Consider the following 24083-nt stretch of genomic DNA (forward strand, 5'->3'; position numbering starts at 1 on the left):
TGGTTACAGAGCAAGTTCCAGGACAGTTGGGACTGTTACACAAAGACACCCTGTCTCAAAAAACAAAGGGGGCGGGGAGGGAGCGTGGGAGCGTGCATATGAAGGCTGGAGAAACATTCCACAGTTAAGAGCACTTGTTCTTGCAGAAGACCTGGGTTTCATTCCCCATGTCTACATGGTGATTCCCACCTCTGTAATGGCAGTTCCAGGGGTTTCCACTGCCTTCTGATCTCTACAGGTACCAGGCATGTATGTGGTGCACATACTTACAAGCAGGCAAAACATTCATGCGTAAAGCTATACTCACATGCACACAAGAATCTTAATGTGATACAAGAGCACCTTCCTCAGAAATAATTATGGCTTGGAGAAAACAATGACTGAGGAGTTAAGAGCACTTAGTGCTCTTGCAGAGGACCCAAGTTTGGTCCTCAGCACCCACATCCAGCAGCTCACATCTACCTATAAAACTCTAGCTCCAGGGCATTCAGTACTCTCAAGCCTCTGTGGACACACATGTAAATAAAAATAAATTAAACTTTAAACAGATGGAGTCATATATCTTTTTGTCTTCGCTCTTAACATTGTGTAGTGAGTATTATGTACAGCTGTAGTTTTGTTGCTTTGTTATATGAATACATTATAATTTATTTGTTTCCTGTTGGTGGCATGTGGGGGTGTTCCCAATTCATGAACGTTATACCATGCTACTATAGATGCTCTTGTACTGCCCCTTCCCCCTCACTTTTTTTTTTTTTTTTTGGTTTTTCGAGACAGCATTTCTCTGCGTAGCTTTGCGCCTTTCCTGGAGCTCACTTGGTAACCCAGGCTGGCCTCGAACTCACAGAGATCCGCCTGGCTCTGCCTCCCGAGTGCTGGGATTAAAGGCGTGCTCCACCACCGCCCGGCTCCCCTCACTGTTTTTTACACAGGGTCTCACTATGTAACTCTAGCTATCCTGGAATTCACTCTTTAGACCAGGCTGACCTCCACCTCTCTACTTAGCATGCATCACCGTGCCTGCCTGGCTCTTGGACATGTCTTTTGAAGTCCATGTGCCTCACGAATAGAATTTTTGAGTGACTTTATCATAATTCAGAAAGAAAACATAAAAGAGCAGAGCTAAACAAATTAGAGATGCATACACTGATGAGAGAGAGCACATGGTGGTCTTCAGTGTTCCATAATGCTGTGGTACTTCTGGGGAGAGAAACAGATATGTTCACCCTGGAGAGCACACCACCAGCAGACCAAGGAAACAGTCCAGGCCTAGTATGATGAACCAATGAGTTTACTGGGTTATTTACAGGAACATGGGTCACACAAAGGCAGCTAGATCATTGGAAAGCCCACCTTACCATGGACAGTCGCTCATGAAAGCTGCATTCCTGGAGCTCCTTGACCAAGAGGTTTCTCCTCAGCACTTGTTTACTGACTGTATAACTTAAGAGAAGGACTTCATGAGTCTTAACACCCTTTGAGCGTCCTCATTCTTAAGGGCCTCCATTCTCTTGAGGGGAACATTTTTTAGTTAGGCTGGAACAGCTGCACAATATTCCACCCCTTAAGTGCTGATACATTCTTTTCACCTCTTTGAGGGCATTCTCTTTTTGTTGTTGTTGTTGTTGTTTTGTTTTGTTTTTTGTTTTTTTTTGAGGGGATGGCATGGATGATAGCAATGTCTGGTCATTTGTCTTCCATTTGTGGCTGAGAATTGCCACAGCAACAGTCACTTATTTTCAGGAGCTTGACTGGCTGAGTACCACCTGCTGCAAAATGTTTCCTGGGCTAGGCAGATGACTTTGCAGGTAAGAGCCATACTACCCTTGCAGAGATTCTGAGTTGAGTCCCCAGCATTCACATTAGCCAGCTTACAACCAGCCCTAGGGCATCTGATGTTCTCTCGCCTCCACAGGCAGCTACATACATGCACACACATGAGCATACACATAATTTAAAGTAATTTTTTTTAGTTTCCTGTAATAACTGAGGCTGACAACAGCAGTAACCTATGGGTGTAAGCAGAAATCATTGTCACCCACATTGTACCTCCTGGTGTTTTGTTTGTGTAAAGCTAGCTAGCAGGAATGGGGCTCATGGCTCAGTCCTGCCTGATTTCTCCATATCCTACAACCAATGTGATGTTTCCACGACAGATTTGGGATGCAACCAACAGCAGTGACAGTGGCCTTCATCGTTTGCAGGGCTCCAGAGGCCTTCCTGGCAATAGCTCTGAGAATACAGCCCATTCTTGGCAGCAGGATTTTTTTTTCTTTTTCTTTTTCTTTTTTTTAAGATTTATTTATTATGTATACAATGTTCTGCCTGCATATGTATCTGCAGGCCAGAAGACGGCACCAGATCTCATTACAGATGGTTGTGAGCCACCATGTGGTTGCTGGGAATTGAACTCAGAACCTTTGGAAGAGCAGCCAGTGCTCGTAACCTCTCCAGCCCCCAGGATTTTCATCTAACAAGCTTTATGGCTTCTAAGAGTATCTTTTTCTAACCACTCTGGGTGCCTCTGTTGAAATTATTCCATTGTGGTTGTTACTGTTCCTCCAGGTGTTTTCCAAGTCTGAGACATTCAGGGGTTAGCGTTATATAAGGAAACTTTATCACAGAGGACAGGTGGGCTCTCTGAAGTCCACCCCAGCAGAGGATACTCTGAAAACATGAGCAATATGTAATACATTTGAATCAAATCGTCGGGAGAGTAATGTTGGGTGCAGTAGCACAGACGGGGGTCTGTACCCTTCCAGAATTTACATCCTAGAGCCATCTGGTCTCATTCCGAGGACACTACCTTTGGGCTGATGTATGTCATCCCCTGCATCCTGAATGATCTCAGAACTAACTTGCGTTGTTTGGCTTGGCCCAAAGCCAAGTGGAGCAAGGCCAGCGATTCATGCCTTAACCTGCTACACCTGCCACTGGAGCCAGCTTCCAGGGTCCGCAGTCTCTAAACTTACGCTGTGGCCACCACTCTCCATTAACCACACCTAATTGCAAATAAACTCCACCTTCTGTATCCTTTTTCATATGGGAGTAATATGGTCTGGGGAGGATACTTGCCCACCCCTAGGAAAAGCTCTGGTAAGGCTTTTTTGTTTTAATTACATACGAATGCTGGCTTTATATCTGTCTTGCTACATTTGTCTCAGTTTCTTTTTTGTTATAATTTTTTTTTTATTACAGCTGGGGTTTTTAATTTTATTTTATATCCGAGTGTTTTACCTGCCTATAGGTGTCTGTGCCATATGCTTGCCTAATGCCCAAGGAGGTCAGAAGAGGGCATTAGATCTCCTGGAACTGAAGTTATGGATTGTTGTGAGCCACTGTATGGGTGCTGAGAGCCAACCCTATGTCAGCTGCAAGAGCAGCCAGTGCTCTTAACTACTGATCCATCTCTCCTATCCCATTTTTATTGGTTTTGTGTGCTGTGGAGGGAGGGCTCCAGCATGCGTATAGAAATGAGACAATGTTCAGAAATTGGTTTTCTTTATTTTTTTTTTGTTTTGTTTTGTTTTTTGGGGTTTTTTTATTTTGTTTTTTTGTTTTGTTTTTTTCAAGACAGGGTTTCTCTGCATAGCTTTGGAACCTTTCCTGGATCTCACTCTGTAGACCAGGCTGGCCTGGAACTCACAGAGATCCACCTGGCTCTGCCTCCCGAGTGCTGGGATTAAAGGCATGCGTCACCACCGCCCGGCTAGGAACTGGTTTTCTTGCACTAGGTGGGGCCTGGGAATCGACTCATCGTCAGTGTTGGTGACAAGTGCTTTCCCACTGAACTGTCTCACAGGCTCTTTATTTTTTAAGATGGGCTCGTGTATTCCAGGCTGGCCTTGAACTCCTGCTGCTGCTTCCTATGTACTGACAGACATGTCACCACGCCCAGGTCTGGTTGTCTTTAAGGGATCCATACAGACCCCTTTGCCTTTTTTTTAAAATCCCCTTTGACTGTTTTCACACCTTCTAAACTCGATTTACATGTCTCACCATGGGGCTCTGCGAAAGCTGTTAAAGCTCCAGACCAACCATGAGATCTCTGCTGAATTAACTTGCTGGTCTCCTGTGAAAATAGTCCTGTCAGGCCCAGTGTGCTTGGCACTAAGCACTGACTCTTGAATACCCAATTTCTATAGTAATGGCTGTCATTTTTCTGTGGTCTTTCAGAACCTGATGATGTTTCGTATGAACTAGTCCACGAGGGATTTTTTCCCTTTTATCTCTTCAAATTATGCAATTTATGTTACAAATTTCTCTACTCCCACGCACTCAGATTCCATCCATCCCCATGTCTCACAGCATTATGAAACAGGCCGTTGTGAGACTATCATTTCTTGTTAAAAAAAAAAATCAGCCGGGCGGCAGTGGTGGCGCACGCCTTTAATCCCAGCACTGGGGAGGCAGAGCCAGGCGGATCTCTGTGAGTTCGAGGCCAGCCTGGGCTACCAAGTGAGTTCCAGGAAAGATGCAAAGCTACACAGAGAAACCCTGTCTCAAAAAACCAAAAAAAATAAAAAATAAAAATCTTTTCCAGGGCCAACAAGATAGCTCAGGGAGTGAAAATTCCAAACACCAAACCTGACAACCTAAGTTTGATCTTTGGGACCCACATTGTGGAACGAGAGAACCAGCTCCTGTGACATGTCTGTTGACCACACACACTCTGTAGCATGTGGGTGTCCACACACGGCACGCATACAGATAAAATTTAATTTGAAAAGTGATTTCCGGTTCAGGCAGATGAGATGTAGTTTTCTCTGGTTATCATGGTTGCCTGGACTGTTACTACGTGACCCATCTGTGTCTGAATTAATGGGGTTTCCCCTTCCTGTGTATTAAAGGTCAGATCCAGGGAAATATCTTCTGTTACTTCTGCCTCTCTCTGTCTTTACTTTCTAGTTTCTCCTGTGAGTTCCAGGATTTTGGAACTCAAGAAGAATATAAAGAACTAGCTTGTACTCTTTTCTTTTCCATCTTGCTTGCTGTGAGAGAAAACAAGCCAATATATACATCTTCCTCCCTGTTTCTCACTTTTCCTGTCAAGTCAGAAGCTGGTGTGGAAGGAAACAGTGGTTTGCCTCTGCCTCCTTGTAATAAATACCTCCTTATATGAGCAAGTTCTTCTGAGCTCTGACTGTGTCTTACTGCCCACAGAACTGCCACCACAGCTGGCTTACCATCCATCCCACCAAACAAGATACTTTTAGGGTAACATTTTGGGGTGTCCCCATACTTGTAGCAACCCCATGCATCAAGAAGACATGCCAGCCTGTAACAAATGAGATAGTAGGTGATCACCCGGGGATTTCCTTCCAAAGATGCCCTTTCAAAATTCTGAGCATGTCTTATTTGTTGCAGGGAATATGCATCTGCCACCACAGCTAGGTGGCATGTGATTCCCTACCACACAGGGATATCAGCATTACCCCACAGATTCTGCAGTCTCAGACCCATTGCTGATATATGTCTGGTCTCCATAGCAGGGTCATGGACCTGCACCTCTCAGCTTACCTTTGGGTCTATGTTCTGTGGGTCCCTGTAGATGCCAGTTCTTTGTGTGATTTCCTGAAGAAATGTGAACAAGCGTCTGTTCACCCCAGATAGGGCACTGGCCACAGATGAAAGCAATGCACTAACCAGTGAGCTTCTTTGAGAAGCATGGTGTCTCAAAGGCAGCTGCATCACCAGAAAGCTCACCTTTTCACCTTTATTCACAGCGTTAATGATCTGTGTGCTTGCTTTTGATTTTTATACCCATCTCTTTTACTATTTTTTTTTTTATTTAGTGCTTGGAATTCAGCAACTAAGTTAGCTATACCAAGTCCTACTGTCATCCTTAAATATGTTCTTTTAAAGTATAATGTACATGTAGTAAAACCCACAGATGTTAAGGCGCGCGGGGGGGGGGGGGGGTGTGTAAGTGGAACATCAGGAGGCCCATACTGTGGTCCATATCTCATTTTTCTTGTCTTTGGTCATTTTCCCCAAAGATCCCTGGTTCCTTTATTGGCAGTTAATAGAAATCAGCATTTAGACTGTGTCTTTACTAGGTTCTGTTTCAGGGTCCTTTCAGAGATCAAATCTAGAAAATATGAAATTATATTTTTAATTATTTTTCATCGTTGCTCTAAATTCTCCCCATAGGGCTCTTCCTCTAGTTCCAGATTCCATATTCTCAACAGGAAGAATCTTGATTCTTAATGATATAATGCTTTTAATTTGACTAATTTCAGGATAATTACCCACTATATACTAACAACAAACCTACTTAGGAAAGTTGAAAATTTTTTCCCAAGTTGTTAAAGCTAAACCTGATGACAGATCAGTGCTTTAGAGTGATAGCCAAAGCACTCTCTAAGTCCTTGTTTTCATTACAGAACAAGCTGTTGAGAGATCATTCTGAAGTCTAGAGCTCTTGCATACATTTAATCCCAACACTCAGGAGACAGTGGCTGAGGTCCAGCCCAGCCTGGTCTGCACAGAAAACTCGAGGCTAACCAGGACTACATAGTGAGACACTATCTAAAAAATAAAGAAAAGATGATCATCTCTCTTTTGCTGGAATGTAACATCAGGATTTTACCGTTTTCATTGCTGTTAGTCCAGAGCCTGGGTTTTAGGACTGAGCTGGCTTTGAAGTCAGTCACTCCAGGCAGAACCTTACAACATAGTGTACTTAAAGCAGAAAGTTTCTGGGAACAAGACCGGTAGCCTTGGAGGAGTCGGCTGCCCAGGATGACGTCCTAGTTGGCACCAAATGGCAAAGCTGCCTATGTATACATACTGTTTCATTTTGCTTTTCGAGATAGGGATTCTCTGTATAACAGCGCTGGTTGTCTTAGAACTCACTTTGTAGACAAAGCAGGCCACAGAAATCCACCTGCCACTGCCTCCTAAATGCTGGGATTAAAGTCGTGAGCGACCACATCTGGCTACACGCATTTTAAAGTTTCCACAATAAAAGAATTTTGGAACAGGCTCTTATTATAATAAAGAGCCGAATTAAGATGATGATTCTAGCCGGGTGGTGGTGGGACAAGCCTTTAATTCCAGCACTTGGGAGGCAGAAGCAGGTGGCTGAGTTCGAGGCCAGCCTGGTCTACAGCGCGAGTTCCAGAACAGCCAGGACTACACAGAGAAACCCTGTCTCGAAAACAAAACAATGAGGATTCCTGGAGGAAACTGAGAGGGCCCTGTCCCAAATTAAGTGGAGGACCGTGAGCTACTGCAGAGATGCCACACTTCCGGTAACCTAACTTCCGTGTCCTCTTCCAGACCTGCAGCACCACTGGATAAAAGCAAATGCCATACATTGATTGGCTGTTTCTGAGGCCCCTCCTTATGGTGGAGACCTTTAGGGAACTTCTCGCTCCAATGTCCTCGCCTGCCCTGGACTCCCCGCTTTCTATTGGACTGCCACTTTCCAATCGGCAGGGTTTCTGAGCTTAGTCCTCAAGCCGCGGGGCCCATTGGCTGCAATGACGGGGTCGGAGCCTTAAGACTTTGCGGGAGCCCTACGGGTTAAAAGCGGAGGAATAAACGCGAGCGAGCCGGCCAGCTGAGGGTCTTTGCCCAGGTTAGATTGCCTTCCCCCTGCCCGCACGAGTCACTCCGCTCGAGACCCCGCGCCTCCTCCCAGTGGTCTCCAAGTGCGCTTGCGCGGTAACAGCCGCCCGCACTTGTGCCATTTCCCCCCCCTCCCCTTCTTCCGAATCACCTTTCCCCCCTCCCTTCCCTGCCCCCTTCCCTGCCCTGCCACCCTCCCTTCCCCCTAGGCCCTTCGGTGCGGTCTTCCCGGTCCTGATCCTTCCCCTACCCCACCCCCACCCCCCAGGACCCTGGCGCCCCAGCCGCAGGTGCTGCGCCCCCGGGAGCCACGATGTGCGTCGTCTCAGAACCTGTGGACCTCACTGCCCTCACTGCCCTCCGTTTCCTCCACGCAGGCCCCCACATCCTTCAGGATGACGTTGGACGTGGGGCCGGAGGATGAGCTGCCCGACTGGGCTGCGGCCAAAGAGTTTTACCAGAAGTACGACCCTAAGGACGTCATTGGCAGGTGAGCCGTGGCCGGGAATACAGGGGTTCAGCGAAGTCGGATCCCAGCCAGGAATAAACGATTCATTCTGAAGGCTGGCTAGTTGGGAAGTGGTCAGTGGACAACAGCGACTAAACTAGTATTCTGAGTTAAGACTTAACCCCCTCTTTCTCCAATCCATGCATTTATATAGTCAACAAACTTAATGAAGCGCCAGACTTGATTGTGCGCCAGACACAAAGCTGAACACTGAGAGGGTAGACAATGCCTGTACTCTGCATTTCGGTTAAAGAGGTTCAGAGGAGCACGTGGGTGTTTCCCAGGTATCCAGCTAGCTGGGTAGAGGTCTGTATAAAAAAAGCTGCTGTGGTCGCCATCACTCCAGATGCTCTATGGGTTTTAGTTTCAGAAGCATAGTATACTGGTTATGTTGTGTTAGACACTAATGATACCAGGTGAGGGGTGACAGGACCAACCCATAAAGTTTGCGTCTTGGAGTTTACATTCTAACAGTAGAGACAGAGAATGAGAGCAAGATAAAGGTTAATGCGAGGGTTAGGGAAAAATAAATGTCAGCAGGGATTAACACAACGAAGCCTCCACAGACAAGGAGCTTTAGGAGACTTCTGAGAAAATGACAGGGGAGGGTGGGCTTTGGGAGGCCTTGGCTGTCTGTGGGGGTCAAAGTTAGTGTTCCATTCGTGGTAGACAAGTGCTTGACCACAGAGCTGCTTCCTCAGCCCCAAGGAACTGAGGTTTGAGCTGACACCGGAATTATGAGAGCAGGTGAGTCCTGAGCTGAGGCAGGAGGCTTCTCATTTAGAGGGGCCCTTGGTGCAGTGCTCGAGGCAGGGGCCTAGACTGCAGTAAGAGTCGGGAAAGACAGAAGAAATGAAGTTGGAGAAGTGAGTACCGCAGGGCTTCAGGCCACAATAAGGAACTTCAGGCTTCTGTAGCGCAACTGCCTGCTTTCACGTTGTGTAGCATGAAGTGAGGGCGCTTGTGAGCAGGGACTGCGTTCTTCCTGCACCTCCGCTAACTGAGAATGGAAGCAGAATCCACCTTCTATTTTGCTGTTGTTTGGCATGAGTTGGATATTGTGTAAGGAGACTTTTTAGCATATGGTGGCACTTAAAAAGTGATTTAGATTTTTAAAAAGCTCTTTCTGGCTTTTCTGTAGAGACTGGATAGGAAAGGGGCTGGTGATGGTGGCAGTTTAGTGGTGACTGCAGAGATGGAGAGGAGGGGCAGGTTCAGGTCATGGTTTCAAAGGAGACTGGATATAGGTCATGAAGGAAGGAGAGAAGACAGGTGACTTTTAGGGTTTTGTTTTGAGCACTTGAGTACTGTTTACTGAAATGAAGACTGAGGAAGGATTAGATTGGGAAATGGAGTGAACAAATCAGGAGTTTCATTTTGGAAATACTAAGTTTGAGATGCTCCAGTGGATGGCATTTTCAAATGAGTTTGAGTCTGGAACTCAAGGAAATCTAGATGACAGCCATAAATTTGGGAGGCATCAACATGTAAAAAACAGCTGTGAGGAGGGAGAATGGAGAGCTTGAAAGGGGCCAAGGCTGGGTCATGTCCTGGGTCATGTGACCATTTAGCAATCACTTACAAAGAAGCTACCAAGGAACTTGGGGAGATATCTATGAGCTAGAGAGAAAAACCGGAGAGTCCACTCTTAGAAGCTTGGCAGGGTCTGCTATATGAAATGCTCAGAGGCCTGGGAAAGACAGGGGTATGGCATTAGACTTGGCAGACACATTTCGATATCACATGGAGATGTCATTAAGTAGTTGGAACCAGGATTCTAATGAGAAATTAAGGATCAAAGACAATATAGTGTGTGAGTTGCACATAAATATTTAAAGCTTCTAGGACCCAATGCAGGTCACCAGGGGACAGACTGTGTCTTAGTCACTGTTCTGTTGCTGTGAGGAAACACCATGACCAAGGCAACTTATAAAAGAAAGCATTGAATTGGGGGCTTGCTTACAGTTTCACAGGGTCAGTCCATCATCGTCTTGGCAGGGAGCATGGTGGCAGGCAGGCCGGTGCTGGAGTGGTGCCTGACCGCTTACATCTTATCTACAAGCAGCTGGCAGATACAGCAAAACTTGGCCTGCCCTGGACTTTTGAATCCTCAAAGCTCATCCCCAGTGACACACCTCCTAATCCTTCCCAAACAGTTCCGCTTCCTAGGGAGCATGCATTCAAATGTATGTGCCTGTGGGGAGTTATCTTCATTCAAACCACCACAGAGTGTATTAAGGAAAAGAGCCCACATCCAAATCCTGAGGTGTTAGAGGATTTGGGACAAGGTAAGGAGGATGCAGAAAGCATAAGAGCTGTAGGGAAGAATCAAATATTGACTCCACTTCCAAGGGAAACAGTCGTTTTAGAGGAGGCAGATCAGAGGTGGCACCCCCAGATTACTGTAGAGGCATCCCCACTTGTCTTTCTCCTCTCTTTTACATCTTGCCTTTCTTACAAATAAATTAATTGCATTCTCTTTTTTTGTTTTGTCTTGTTTGAGACAGGGTTTCTCTGTGTAGCCCTGGAACTCTGTAGACCAGGCTGGCCTTGAACTCAGAGGTCCTCTTGCTTCTGCCTCCCAAGCACTGGCATTAAAGGCGTGGGCCACCACCATGCCCAGCTTGGATACTATTAATAAATCACTTTTCCAATCCATGATTGTTCATGGATGAAAGTCTACAGTGTTAAAAGAACTTGGTGGAAGCTGGGCACTGGTGGTGTACACCTTTAATCCCAGCACTCAGGAGGCAGAGCCAGGCGGGTCTCTGTGAGTTCGAGACCAGCCTGGTCTACAGAGCAGATCAAGGACAGGCACCACAACTACACAGAGAAACCCTGTCTGGAAAAAGAAAACAAAACAAAAAACCTGGTGGGGCAGTGGGAGGGTTCGGCTGGTACCGTGTTTGAGGTCCAAGTCTGCTGACCTTAGTTTGATCCCTAGAACCCACATAAGGAAGGAGAGAACCAACTCCATAAAAGTGTCCTCTGGCCTCCGTACATGGCTTTCCCCTTGAAATGAATCAGACTCTTCCTAGAAAGGCTTACTTACTAAAGAATAAGTGATATTAAAATAAAAGGCTTATGGGATGCTTGAGGAGGGAATTGTTCCTTTCTACCAGAGAACAGACACAGGATTGGTGGAGGTAGCAATTAGTCTGTCTAGATGACTTGAGCCTTTGAACTTCCTGAAATTACAAGATTCTTAAATGAAGTTTATTAAAGATGAGTTGACTAGAGACTGGAAATGTAGCTTAGTTGTAGAATGCTTCCCTAGCATGTGTGAGGTCCTGGGTTCCACTACATACATACATACATACATACATACATACATACATACATACATGCCAATTAGACCATAAAGTGACCAAGAATAAGACAGTAGGAAGAGGTGAAAGTATTGATGGTCCAGTTAAGATGTGGCCAAAAGGTAACATAACCACCCATTGGCTACACTACATTTGACCTGACACTCAATAAATTTGTGTTTTGCCATTTACTGTGATATGGATGACAAGATTCTAAACAAAGGAACTTAGTGTAGGAAGCAATGGATGCAAAAGAGAACACCTCAGGTAAGGCCATGTAAAGGACAGCCAGGAAATCATCATAAGAAATGTTTTGATGACAGAACCCACGCATGGAAATCCATGTGCCTCTTACAAAAGCCAAATGGACTTTCCTGCCCCTATCTTACTAACATTTTCAACATCCTGTTGAGATATTTTTGTCCACGTTTCAGAGTCGTAGAAGATAAAGTCCAGCCGGGTGGTGGTGGCACTCACCTGTAATCCCAGCACTGGGGAGGCAAAGCCAGGTGGATCTCTGTGAGTTCAAGGCCAGCCTGGTCTACAGAGTGAGATCCAGGACAGGTTCCAATGCTACACAGAGAAAACCTGTCTTGAAAAACAAAACAAAAACAAACAAACTAAAAAAAGAACAAGAAGGTTAAGTCCAGATGAGTCATTGGGTCATTCTGGATCAGCTGGTGGCAGATTTGGGGCCTACACTGAGGTCTTAGTCTTAACAGGTCTTTTCTTACACATAGAGTGTGACAGGGTACAGGGAGGTTTGGGGTTTGGATGGAGACTGGAGATAGTTTCTTGCCACTTCCTGCCAGGGGCAAACTCTGGGACTGTGAAAAGCTTTGCTCAGTGTGTAAGCCTGATCTAGTCTGTATTTCACCCACGTTCTCTGCCGGAGTTCCTGTGGGCTTTGTGTGGCTACTTGCTGGTTGGTACCAACCTGCCGGGGGACACTGAAGCTATTGTAGGCAGGGTTTGTTCCCCTGGTACACGTGCTGTCGTCAAATAGGTCTTCAGAGTCTGGTGTAGCAAGTACAATGGTCCAAAGGCTCTATTACATACGGAGGTAAGGATGTAAAAGCCAGATGTGGTGCCTGCTTGTGATCTCAGAATTTAAGTAGCTGAGGCAAGAGGATTGAGTTCAGGGCCAGGCTGGGCTACATAGCAACATAACAAGACTCAGTCTTGTGGATATAGTGACACACATATTTAATCCCAGCACTTGGAAGGCAAATGCAGTCAGATCTCTGAGTTCGAGGCCACCCTGTTCTACATAGTTAGTTCCAGAATAGCCAGAACTATACAGTGAAACCCTGTTGCAATTAATTAATTAATAAAGGAAGAGAAAGAAAAAAATAAATAAAATAAAATAAAATAAAGGAAGAGAGGAAGAGAGGGAGGAAAGAAAAAGGGTGAGGAAGCTGAAGAGAGTAGGGGTCCTGACTTGACAATCATTTGATTCTGCTAGAGGCGTGAGCTCTGTGGTCCGCCGCTGCGTCCATCGGGCTACTGGGGATGAGTTCGCGGTGAAGATCATGGAGGTGACAGCTGAGCGGCTGAGCCCTGAGCAGCTGGAGGAGGTTCGGGAAGCCACACAGCGAGAGATGAACATCCTTCGCCAGGTCGCTGGCCACCCCCATATCAGTGAGGCTGCATTCCCCGTCCCTGCTGGTCGACACCCCCATGTCTGCTAGCCCTGTTCCTAACCCAAACCCTAGAATTGCCTGTAGGTCTCTCTGCTCTTCCTCCTCACTCTCTACCTCCAAGAACGGCCAGTCTTTGGGTCCCTGTGGCCTCCTTGGTACTCCTTCCTTCCCAGTATAATAGTCTAGTGCTGCCTTTGGGTGGAGAAGCACCTGTGATGTGTATCCTTTCCATCTCTCTCTGCCTTTCTGCCTCTTTCCCCAGTCACTCTCATCGATTCCTACGAGTCTTCTAGCTTCATGTTCCTGGTGTTTGACCTGTGAGTATCACCCCGCCCATCCGAGAAGCCTATTCCTTGCCTCCATGTGTGGCCCCAGTGTTACAGCCCTGTGGGCAGGGACCACTCTGTTTACGTCTTGCTCTGCCTCCCTGAAAGCCCAAGGTGCAGGCCTTCTCTGTGCCGTGATGGAGGCAAATATTTCAAGAGTGATCAATCAAAATGGTCCCTGTCCCAGCCCCTCATGGTTATAAAATGACTGGGATGGAAAAGACTAGGCACCAAGTATTCACCAATGAACTAATTCCTTATAAAAGTTCCTCACTCAGCAGTCTTTCCTCATACCATACTGCACTGCTGTCCACCTCTGCCTGTGGGTTCTTTTGCTTTGGTTGATCTGGATCTGATGTTCTGTTATATGATAGAGTGCAACGGAGTTCAAGAGTGTTATTTAGCCAGGCATCGTGCCTGTAATCCCAGTACTCCAGAGGCTGAGGCAAGAGGATTGCAGATTCAAGGCTAGCGTGGGCTATGTCCCAAGACCCTGTATCTGGAAGGGGAGGGAGTAATCTCAATACCAAAGATTAACAGACCTCCAGAAAAACATTCTTGTAGCTGCCAAATGGCCCTCTGCAGAAATCTCATGGGAAATAGGAAATGTTGCAGGTCAATGACAATCTGCTTTGAGTGTTGATCAGAATTGTAATTATAACCTTAATTTTATTATGCTTATTTTTGTTTGTATTTTTTGGGGGGTTGGTTTGGGTTTTTTGTTTTGTTTTGTTTTTTAGAAACAGGATCTCACTTTGTAGCCCTGGCTAGTCTGGTGTTTAACTCACAAAAATCCTTCTGCCTTTGCCTCCCAAATGCTGGGATAAAGGTGTGTGTCACCACACTTGGCTGTGACCTCAGTTTTAAAGAATGATAAAATAGCAAATTCCAAAATAGTCTCATTCTACCTTTTGGTAAGTGTTAATTGAACTTTTGGCCCATGTTCTAAATATTAAGTTTAAGAGGTCTCTTACAGCTATAGTTCCTCTCAGATAAGAAAGACCTCCTGTGAATTACTGTCACAAGAAATCCCTCTTTTTACTAAAAGTGTCCCTTCATGGCACATCAAGGACATTTCAGCCACTGACCCACTGTGTCAAAAACTGCCCTAAAATGCAGCTCACTCCTGGAATGTTCTCTCCTGTGCTTCTGCTGGCCACAGAGGTTTCTCTCTTCACTAGCCTTGACCTCTTCTCAGTAGGGTGCATCTGCCTCTTCTCCCCCTCCTCCCCTCCCTTAGGATGCGGAAAGGAGAGCTATTTGACTATCTCACGGAGAAGGTGGCCCTCTCAGAAAAGGAAACCAGGTACTGGAAGAGCCCAATGCCCCTGGGATGTCCAGGGGAGTGGTACAGGGAGAAACAGAAGAGGACTTAGTCTGTGCCTCACCCAGGTCCATCATGAGGTCTCTGCTGGAAGCAGTGAGCTTTCTCCATGCCAACAACATTGTACACCGAGACCTGAAGCCTGAGAATATTCTCCTAGACGACAATATGCAGATCCGCCTTTCAGATTTTGGGTTCTCCTGCCATTTGGAACCTGGTGAAAAGCTTCGAGGTGAGGGGACCAGGTGCCTTACAAAACTTGGGAGGGAAGGAGACCCATGCTTGAGGGTGGCTGGCCAGGTTGAGAACTGAGTCCCAGATGCCAAGGAAAATAAAGTGAACACATGCTAAGTACCCTCTTTTTTTTTTTTTTTTTTTTTTTTTTTGTTTTTTTTTTTTTGTTTTTTCGAGACAGGGTTTCTCTGTGTAGCTTTGCGCCTTTCCTGGAACTCACTTGGTAGCCCAGGCTGGCCTTGAACTCACTGAGATCCGCCTGCCTCTGCCTCCCGAGTGCTGGGATTAAAGGCGTGCGCCACCACCGCCCGGCTTGTTTTATTTTGTTTTGTTTTGTTTTTTGTTTTTCAAGACAGGGTTTCTCTGTGTAGCTTTGGTTGTCCTGGATCTTGCTCTGTAGACCAGGCTGGCCTCGAACTCACGGAGATCCACCTGGCTCTGCCTCCCGAGTGCTGGGATTAAAGGTGTGCGCCACCACCGCCTGGTGCTGAGTACCCTCTTGATGCAAAAAGGCTTTGTGCAACTCAGTGGCCTTCTTTACCTGGGAGATTGGAGATGGATAAGCAGAAGACTATGCCAAGGAAGCTAGAAGAAAGGAATACTGTTCAACCTGAGGGATCCACAGAGGAGGGGCCTCCCGAGCTGGACTTTGTCCTAGGAGGAAAGAAAGAGTGGGGCTAGAAGGACCCAGCAGTTTGTTTGAAGTGTAGCTAAAACAAGACCTCTGTGTGGTGCTTCACTGCTGGGAGGGCCTGGTCTGTGCAGCCAGCCAGCCCTGTAGAGCATCTCACCTGGGGCCTGGGACCAGAGCTCGCACGATGTTTTGCATTCACCATAAGAAATATTTCTGGGGGGGCTAGAGAGATGGCACAGAGGTTAAGAGCATTGGCTGCTCCTCCAGAGGTCCTGAGTTCAATTCCCAGCAACTAGTGGGATCTGATGCCCTCTTCTGGCAAGCAGGCATACATGCAAGCAGAATACTGTACACACAATAAATAAATAAATCTTAAAAAAAAAAAAAAAAAAGAAGAGAGAGAAATATTTCTGGGACTGCAAAGATGGCCCAGCAGATAAAGCATTTACCCTGTCAGTTTGAGGACCAGAGTTTAGATGGCAGCAGCCATGGAAATACCAGCAGGTAGGAGGCAAGGATCCTTGGAGTAAACTGGCTAACTGGACTATCTGAATGATGGAGCTTTGGGCTCAAGTGAGAGATCTTGCCTAAATATATAAAGTAAAAGACAACTGAGGAAGACGGCCAATGTCAGCATTGGCCTACACATGTCACACACACACACATACACACATACACACACACACACACACACACACACACACACACACACACACACACACAGTATTTCTAATGCAGGTGGAAAACTTTAAGCAAATTCAAGTGTAAGAATTCCAAGAGCTATTCACAAGCTATCTTGCCCTTTTTGGTTTTGCACTGCACGTACTAATAGCTATGAAATAATGGGCATTTACCATGGGCAGGTACCACACCAAATCTCTGCTGTGGCTTCCTTCCCTAATCTTCTCAACAGTAGCGGGAGATAAAGAGCGTCGGAGTCTCCTTTCTATAACTAGGCGTGAAGACATGACGACATGACTTCCCAAGTCGCTCACCCAGGTTTTGTACTTGGGCAGCCTGACTGTAACTTGCGGATGCTGTACTTCGTTTCCCTTTGGGTCTCCACACACCTCTCTTTGGAATCCTTTGCCTGCCTGCTTCACCCTCTTTCATGGCTTGATTAGGGTTTCACCTTAAACCTCCACTCAGGGAAGTTCCCCTGTTTTTGTATTTTCTTTATCACATGGCTTACACTCTGCTACTTCTTACTTGCTTCCTGGAAGATAGTGAGCTTGGGAAAGGTACGTCTACCTCCAGACCATCGAATTGAGCTCTTAGTACGTGCCAGATTCTCAAATACTGGTTCCCAGTCTTTTTCCATTTAGGCTTATTAAATTCTCCTAGAAGTACAACATGGAATAGTCTGGAATTTCTGAAATCAAAGAATTGTTACCTTTGAGTGGTAAAAAGAAACCAAAAATACAGATTTGTGTAAGTGATGGAGGAACCTAGACCCAATCCTGATGCCATGATAGAGAACCAAGGAAGGGTTTTGGGTTTTTGGGGTTTTGTGGGGTTTTTGGTTTTGAGACAGGGACTCTCTATAGCCCTGTCTGTCCTGGAACTCGCTCTGTAGAGCAGCATAGTTCATGTAGACCATATGCAGCTCAAGGAAGGGTTTTAAACAGAGACTACCTGCCCCGCTCCATATGTGCTTTAAGGAGTTCCAGGCTTGTGCCGGCCGTGGTAGCATGCTCTCTTTTCAGGAAGCAGAGGCAGGCAGATCTGAGTATGAGGGCAGCCTGCTCCACATAATGAGTTAGGTCCAAGACAGCCAAGGCTACACAGTGAGATCCTGTCTGAAAAAAAAAGAAAAATCCCAGGCTGGGGATGTAGCTCGGTGATAGAATACTTGATTAATATGTATGAAATCCTAGGTCCTAGAAGAAAAAAAAAAAAAAAACACCCTGTCTTTCAAATTAAAGAGAATCAAAAAGAACCCGTTTCTGTTTGCTCTCCGTTGGCTGGGTGGGGGTGCCACTCAGAGTGGAGCCTATGAAAGGGAGAATAGGCTTGGCGGGAAGTAACGCAGCCAAACTTGGAATTTTGCTTTTCACATGTATTACATATCTAATATCGTGGTAACAAGATGTATGGAGGAGTGTGTAGCTTGGCTTGGCTTGAAGGTGGAGGAGGGGAAAGATGTGGTTGAGGGAGGCCCTGAAGTCCCTTCCCAACCTGAGTATGCGCATTCCTAGGAAGGCCTGTCAGCTGCGGCAGGGATGGAGCTGGTTAGCTAGGGACATGGCCTTGCTCTGAGGCTCAGCAGAACTGAGAAGGCTCTGTGCTTAGTGCTCTGCAGGGCTAGAGTGGCATCCCCTCGGTCTTCTGCCCTCTCTCCCCAGAGTTGTGTGGGACTCCAGGGTATCTGGCACCAGAGATCCTTAGATGCTCCATGGATGAAACCCATCCGGGCTACGGCAAGGAAGTCGACCTGTGAGTTTGTGTCGTCCTTCCGTCCCCTTCTGTGTGTCATGTCCTGCTTGTTACCCAGGCCAGCCTAACCCATGGTCTCCTTCTCAGCTGGGCCTGTGGGGTGATCCTGTTCACACTTCTGGCTGGCTCACCACCATTCTGGCACCGGCGCCAGATCCTCATGCTGCGCATGATCATGGAAGGTCAATACCAGTTTAGTTCACCCGAGTGGGATGATCGCTCAAACACCGTCAAAGATCTGGTGAGTAGGGGAGGGGCCGTGAGAGGACACCCGGGAAGGCCCAGGGTCTGCCTCTCACGCTCTAAGGTTTCTCTAGATCTCAAGGCTGCTGCAGGTGGATCCCGAGGAGCGCCTGACCGCCGAGCAGGCCCTGCAGCACCCCTTCTTTGAGCGCTGCGAAGGCAGCCAACCCTGGAACCTCACACCACGACAGAAGTTCCGGGTAAGCCTGAGAGTGGCGGGGTCTACGCCTGGCCCTTGCCCTGTGCCCTGTGCTGGCTGCTTTAGTGGGGCAAATGCTGTCCCTTTCCCCAGGTGGCAGTATGGACAATACTGGCCGCTGGACGAGTGGCCTTAAGCACTCACCGTTTACGACCGCTAACCAAGACTGCACTGTTGAGAGACCCCTACGCCCTGCGGCCGGTCCGGCGCCTCATCGACAACTGTGCCTTCCGCCTCTACGGGCACTGGGTGAAGAAGGGCGAGCAGCAGAACCGGGCCGCCCTCTTCCAGCACCAGCCTCCTAGGCCTCTCTCTGTTGTGGCCCCTGAAGAAGAAGGGGACTCCAGCGCCATCACAGAGGGCGAGACTGCACAGGTGCTGGGTTAGGACCTCATCTCCGACAAGCCAGAAAGCAGGACTCTCCAGGAGGAGATTTTTTTTTTTTTTTTTTATCATTCCAGCCTGTTGGGTCTCAGACCTTAGCCCTGCCTTGCCAAGTCTACCACTGATAATGCTACTCAGCACAGAGACCAGCCCGCCACCTCCACCCACCCTGGACTGGGAGGTCCGGGCTGAGGTGGAAGGGAGCCTCTCCCCACGCTGTGCCTGGCCTTGTCATCGCTGTCTGTGATGCATCTGAAATAAAACTGCTACGAGCCTGGGACAGCCAGCGCCATGTCTGCGGTCCGGTTGCACCGGGAAGCACGAGGGCACTCGTAAAGGCGGGGACGGGTTGCTCTGGCCAGGTCTTTATTGGAGAAGATGCTGGGAATCACTTGGTCTTGGCCTTGCCTTTGCTGGGCGGGGGCTGAGAGGGCCGCTCCAGGGCAGCCAGTTTGCTGCTCATCCTTTCCTCGCTCTCCTTGAGCCGCTCCTCTACCAGCTGCTGCAGCTGCCTCAGCTCCTTGCTCAGCTGGGTCTTGATATAGGTTTGGAGGATGCACACCTCACCTGCAGGGAGAGGAGGGGACGGGGTTAACCCCGGGATGAGCCATGCCGAGTGCTGCTTCGGTTCTGCCAGCTGGGCACAGTGGCCAAATACGCTCTCTGGATTCAGATGCTGCCTGCACGTGAGTCTGACATCAGGCAGCCTCCTCATGAAAAACATGCATGGTACCAGTTCTTTGACCACAGGATTGAGTTAATATGCACAGCATGTTTGGAAGCAGGCATTCTGGACCCTGGCATTACCAGGTCTGTGCTTGCTATTGTCAAGCCCTCTCCCGTCATTCTCTTTGTGGGGTCACCTTTTCTACGCATAGCAACACCCTGGGAGTCACACTGTTATCTGGACTTGGGCATAAGGAATTAGTTAGAGAGGGCCATGGGGCTGGAGAGACAGCTTGGTGGGTGGTTCAGGGGACTGACTGCTCTTCCAGAGGATCCGGGTTCGGTTCTCGGCACCCACATGGCGCTCACAACCATCTAACTCCAGTTCCAAGGGCATTCAGACCTTTTCTCTCCTCTGTGGGTTCTGCACACATGTGGGTTCTGCACACATGTGGGTTCTGCACACATGTGGGTTCTGCACACATGTGGTACACAGATGCCCATGTAAGCAAAACTGCCAGACACAGAATAAAAAGAAACAAATCTCAAGAAATTTTAGGGGACACAAGAACCGAAACCACATCCCTAGCTGGGTATAGTGGAGCACTTCGACCACCCCATCACTCAGGAGCTTGAACAGGGGGTCTTGAGTTCAAAGCTGCCTGGCCTCACAGCAAGACCATGTTTCAAAAAGATAAACAAGAGCTGGCGGGATGGTTCAGTGGGTAGAGAGCTTGCTCTGGAAGCCTGACCACCTGAGTTCAGTCCTCAGAAGCCACAGAGGTGAAGGAGGGCTGACCCCCAAAGCCCTCTGACCTCCACACATTCTCATTCTGTCTCTAATAAAACCAGGGACTGGAGAGATGGCTCAGCAGTTAAGAAGCAGACGCAGGAGGGTCCCTAGGAGTTTGAGGCCAGCCTGATCTACATAGTTCCAGAACAGGCAGCACTAAATAGACCCTGTCCCAAAAAGAGAGGGTGGGGGGTGGGCTGAGGATACACAGTTTGGGGGTAAATGCTTAAGCAATGGCTCTAACTTCATTCCCCAGTATTAGAAAACAAAATGGTGTGTGTAGGGCAATGAAATCAAATAGACCCAAACCCTTCATTTGACCTTGACACAGAGTCCCAGGGCACTTTAACCCCTAACGGCGCTCACTTGGCTGTTGTTCTGGCCGGGTCACAGCTTCTGGCTCTTCCTCCTGTGGAGAGGCTCCTTGTTCTGCTGCCGCCTCACCATCTTCTCTCTCTGCACGCCAGAGCAGGAGGAGGCCTTAGTCCCAGCCCCGGCACAGTCCCAGCCTGCCCATCTGTACCCATCTTACCCTCTGGCCAGGACTTGGGTAGCTGTAGCCCCATGTAAGTCAAAGATAGGTCCAGCCGAACCTGGGGAAACGAGGGAAGAGGGAGGCTGAGAGGACAGCACCTGCCGGAAGAGGGAGGGGAGACGGGGCCCCTCGCTGCCTGTACACAGTACCTGGGGTGTGAAGACGTATTTGTAGAGCTTGAAGTGGCGGAAGTAGGTGTTGACCACGTAGTCTGCCAACGCCAGCAGCTGTTCCTCTTTAAAGAGGTCGATGCTAAAAGGGGGCCGCTGTGATGGCAATTAGGAGTTAAGTGCCCTGACAGCCTCCAGAAGCCCACCTAGCTCGGCCTCCAAAGGCACAGCCGTCTGTGAGCAGGGGTGGACCCCAGGGCATCTTCAGGGGAAGAGGGTGGTGGGAGAAACCAGGGGTTTGGGCTAGCCCTTACCCTGACTCCATGGCAGAAGAGGTTGCTGGTAAAGTAGCGGTAGCATTCCTCCACGTTGCCCAAAGGGGTGGCTGGAAGAGAGCGAGGTGAAGCGGTCAGCCCTCCTGCCCTCTGCCCTTTCACCCCACTGCTGCAGAGCGGGGGTTCAGAAGTGGACAGATCTCGGCCTGGCTTGTTTCATTCATTCACTCAACAAATACCAAGTTCTCACTATAGACTTTCCTAGGAGGTTTCAGAGGCAGCGTTTCATTCTGTGCTTCAGGCTAGTGTGGAGCTCACTGTGTAACTCAAGTTGACCTCAAACTGATGGCATTGCTCCTGCCTCAGCCTCCTGAGCACAGGGGTTTCAGGCTTGAGCCCACCAGACCTGGCATCAGGAAGCTACTTTGTTCTTTTTGTTTTGTTTTGTTTTTTGAGACAGGGTTTCTCTATGTAGCCTTGGCTGTCCTGGAACTCACTTGGTAGCCCAGGCTGGCCTCGAACTCACAGAGATCCGCCAGCCTCTGCTTCCCAAGTGCTGGGGTTAAAGGCGTGCACCACCACTGCCTCGTGGTACTTTGTTTTTGAGAGAGGGTCTCCTGTTGCCCAGGATAGCCTTGAACTCACTTCATAATTGAGGATGACCTTGAACTTCTGATTCTCACAGGTGTGTGCCACCCCACCTGATTTACACAGTGCTGAAACTGAACCCCGGGTTTTGCAGATGCTAGGCAAGCACTCTACTAACTGGGCTACATCCCCAGCCCCCAATTTATATATTTCTCAGAACAGACCCATAACACTATTAACATGTGTTTCGTTTATCAATAAGGAAACAGACCTCAAAGGTGATAAAAATGTGGTGCAATAATACTAGTTATAGTGGAACAAAAGTCCCAGATGGCAGTCTCCCTGCTTCTGCTTCCCACAGTCACTTGTGCTAGCCCAGCCTCCTCTCCTGGGGCTCCAAGCTTTTGGTGGCTGCCTCCCTCTCACCAACACAGGCCTTGTGAAGATCTTGGAGCAAGGCACAAGCTGCTGATGTCTGCTCTAGTGAAAAGCCCTGCTGGCGGCAGAAGATGAGCACATGGGAAAAGAGGTCCAAGATAATGGCATCCCGGAGGCTCTGCTCAGGACAGCCAAGCTCCAAGAGCTCAGCCAGAACCCTTGGGAGGGAGAGGAAGGAATGAGTGACTAGCCGGGTTCCCCCACCCACCCTCACCTCAGGACTTAGTTTTATTATGTGGGCATGGGTATTCTGCCTGCATGTGTGTATGTGTACCATGTGTTTGTCTGGTACCCAGGGAGGCCAGAAGAGGGTGCTGGATCCTTGGGAACTGGAATTACAGACCATGTGCGTGCTGGGAACCAAACCGGGGTCCTCTGGAAGAACGGCCAGTGCTCTTAACCACTGAGCTGCCTCTGCAGCCCTAGCCACAAGCCTCTCCTCACCCCATGACCTGACACTCTGCTTTACCTTGCCATTCCTTGTGTGTGTGTCCCCCCCCCCCAGCTCTGTCTCTCCCAACTCAAAACCATACTCTCTCATCTCTTCCACAGTGGCTGCCTTCTCCAGTCTGTGCATAGAATGGATGTCCAGGTATTTCCTGTCAGGAAAAGATGAGACAAATTATTGATGGCTCATATAGCTTCCCCAATGGGGCCATGACTTCTAGGGCATTGGACTGGGGATCAGGAGTTGAGGCTTGGCTAACTTGCTAAGTCCTTTTTGTGGGCCTCACTTCCACTGTAAGTGAAGAACGTTATGGTCTAGGATCTAGACTCTAGATGAACCCTTAGGAGACCTTTTATCTATAAATCCAATGATAAGAAAATCTGAGTTCTTGTCTTGCTGTGTGTGACCATGGTGAAGTCCCCCAGGGTCTTGGTATCAATCTGCACAGTGCTCCATCATGTTTACATGCTTGGTACTTGTCTGTCTTCTCACACTGCCACCTTGGACTGAGGAGCCTGGAACACTGGTGACTTAGTCACCTTGAGCATCTCTCAGCTCAGTCTCTTCATCTGTAAAATTGGGGTGCCCTGGCAGCTGGATAAGACTGTTGGGGAGACCTTAAAGGAATAATAAAAATGAGAGGTGTGATTTCCCCCGGGGCTCTCCACACTTACCACATACAGATCCGGGGCTGGGGTAGCGGCGGCTGTGGAGAGGAAACAGCTTATAGAAAGAGGAGCTATTACAGTACGCGGCCCCTAGTCCGTGGCCCGTCGTGAATGTCTAGCGGGTCTGAGAATGCTAGGATTTCATGTGTAGGAAAGGGGGCGAGGCTTGGCTTTGGTGGGCTTTAAATACTATTTAGCAGCCTATTAACACGGCAACTCCAGAAACGTCTCGAACGTTAGTAAACGTAGTGGCTGGCGGCGCCTTACCGGGAAACCTGTTATAAATATTGACGAGTGGACAACTCTGTCCGGCCCTCACCGGGAATAAGTTGGTTCCAGGGTCTTCAGCCACGTCCACAGAGGTAGTGGCCGATGCGGCAGACTCGGTCGGCACGTCTGTTCCAGTCCTCATGGCCAAGCCACCCACCGAGCTGGGACACCTCTCCAGTTCCTGCTGCAGTCTGGGGAGCTGTTCGGATTCCGACTGCGCCTTGACACCCATGATCTGGCTGGATGTGGGGCTGATCATCTCTGCGTCCTTCTGAGCCACAGCCAGGCGCTCTCTTGCCTGGGACCTGGGACAGCCAGCTCTCCCGCTGCAGTGCCCGGACCTGCCCCTTCTAGTGGTTCTCCACAGGCGGTGAAGCGAGTGGCAGCCAATCCACAGGGGGCGTCTTCCCGATCTAGTCTCCCCGGTGACCGTTGTTAAGGAAAAGTAGAAAATACAAGCGCACGCCAATCATTGAGA

The 24083-nt window shown here is 48.4% G+C and overlaps 2 protein-coding genes across 4 annotated transcripts; one reads left to right on the forward strand and one right to left on the reverse strand.

Annotated features, from left to right (window-relative positions):
- The first annotated feature begins 7070 nt into the window (after window positions 1-7070).
- Phkg2 (phosphorylase kinase catalytic subunit gamma 2) lies at window positions 7071-19100 on the forward strand. 3 transcript variants are annotated; one of them, XM_006977043.4, is made up of 10 exons: window positions 7071-7585; window positions 7953-8065; window positions 12857-13032; window positions 13297-13351; window positions 14601-14666; window positions 14753-14916; window positions 17898-17988; window positions 18076-18229; window positions 18306-18431; window positions 18524-19100. In XM_006977043.4, exons 2-10 carry the CDS (start codon window positions 7971-7973, stop codon window positions 18815-18817), a joined length of 1221 nt encoding a protein of 406 aa, XP_006977105.1. In that variant the 5' UTR covers window positions 7071-7585; window positions 7953-7970; the 3' UTR covers window positions 18818-19100. The 3 variants fall into 3 exon arrangements, with proteins under 3 accessions (XP_006977105.1, XP_042140071.1, XP_042140078.1); XM_042284137.2 differs by lacking the exon at window positions 7071-7585 and having other exon boundaries at window positions 7661-8065; window positions 12857-13010; XM_042284144.2 differs by lacking the exons at window positions 7071-7585; window positions 7953-8065; window positions 13297-13351 and having other exon boundaries at window positions 12870-13010.
- A 63-nt stretch (window positions 19101-19163) lies between these two features.
- On the reverse strand, window positions 19164-24070 carry Cfap119 (cilia and flagella associated protein 119). Its single transcript, XM_006977042.4, has 9 exons — window positions 23655-24070; window positions 23342-23373; window positions 22753-22818; window positions 22208-22377; window positions 21233-21303; window positions 20958-21074; window positions 20806-20866; window positions 20640-20729; window positions 19164-19381 (listed from the first exon to the last, which is right to left on the reverse strand). Exons 1-9 carry the CDS (start codon window positions 23862-23864, stop codon window positions 19203-19205), a joined length of 996 nt encoding a protein of 331 aa, XP_006977104.1. The 5' UTR covers window positions 23865-24070; the 3' UTR covers window positions 19164-19202.
- Window positions 24071-24083: the final 13 nt, after the last annotated feature.

This window comes from Peromyscus maniculatus, chromosome 1 (genome assembly GCF_049852395.1).
Source record: "Peromyscus maniculatus bairdii isolate BWxNUB_F1_BW_parent chromosome 1, HU_Pman_BW_mat_3.1, whole genome shotgun sequence".
Taxonomy (NCBI): domain Eukaryota; kingdom Metazoa; phylum Chordata; class Mammalia; order Rodentia; family Cricetidae; genus Peromyscus; species Peromyscus maniculatus.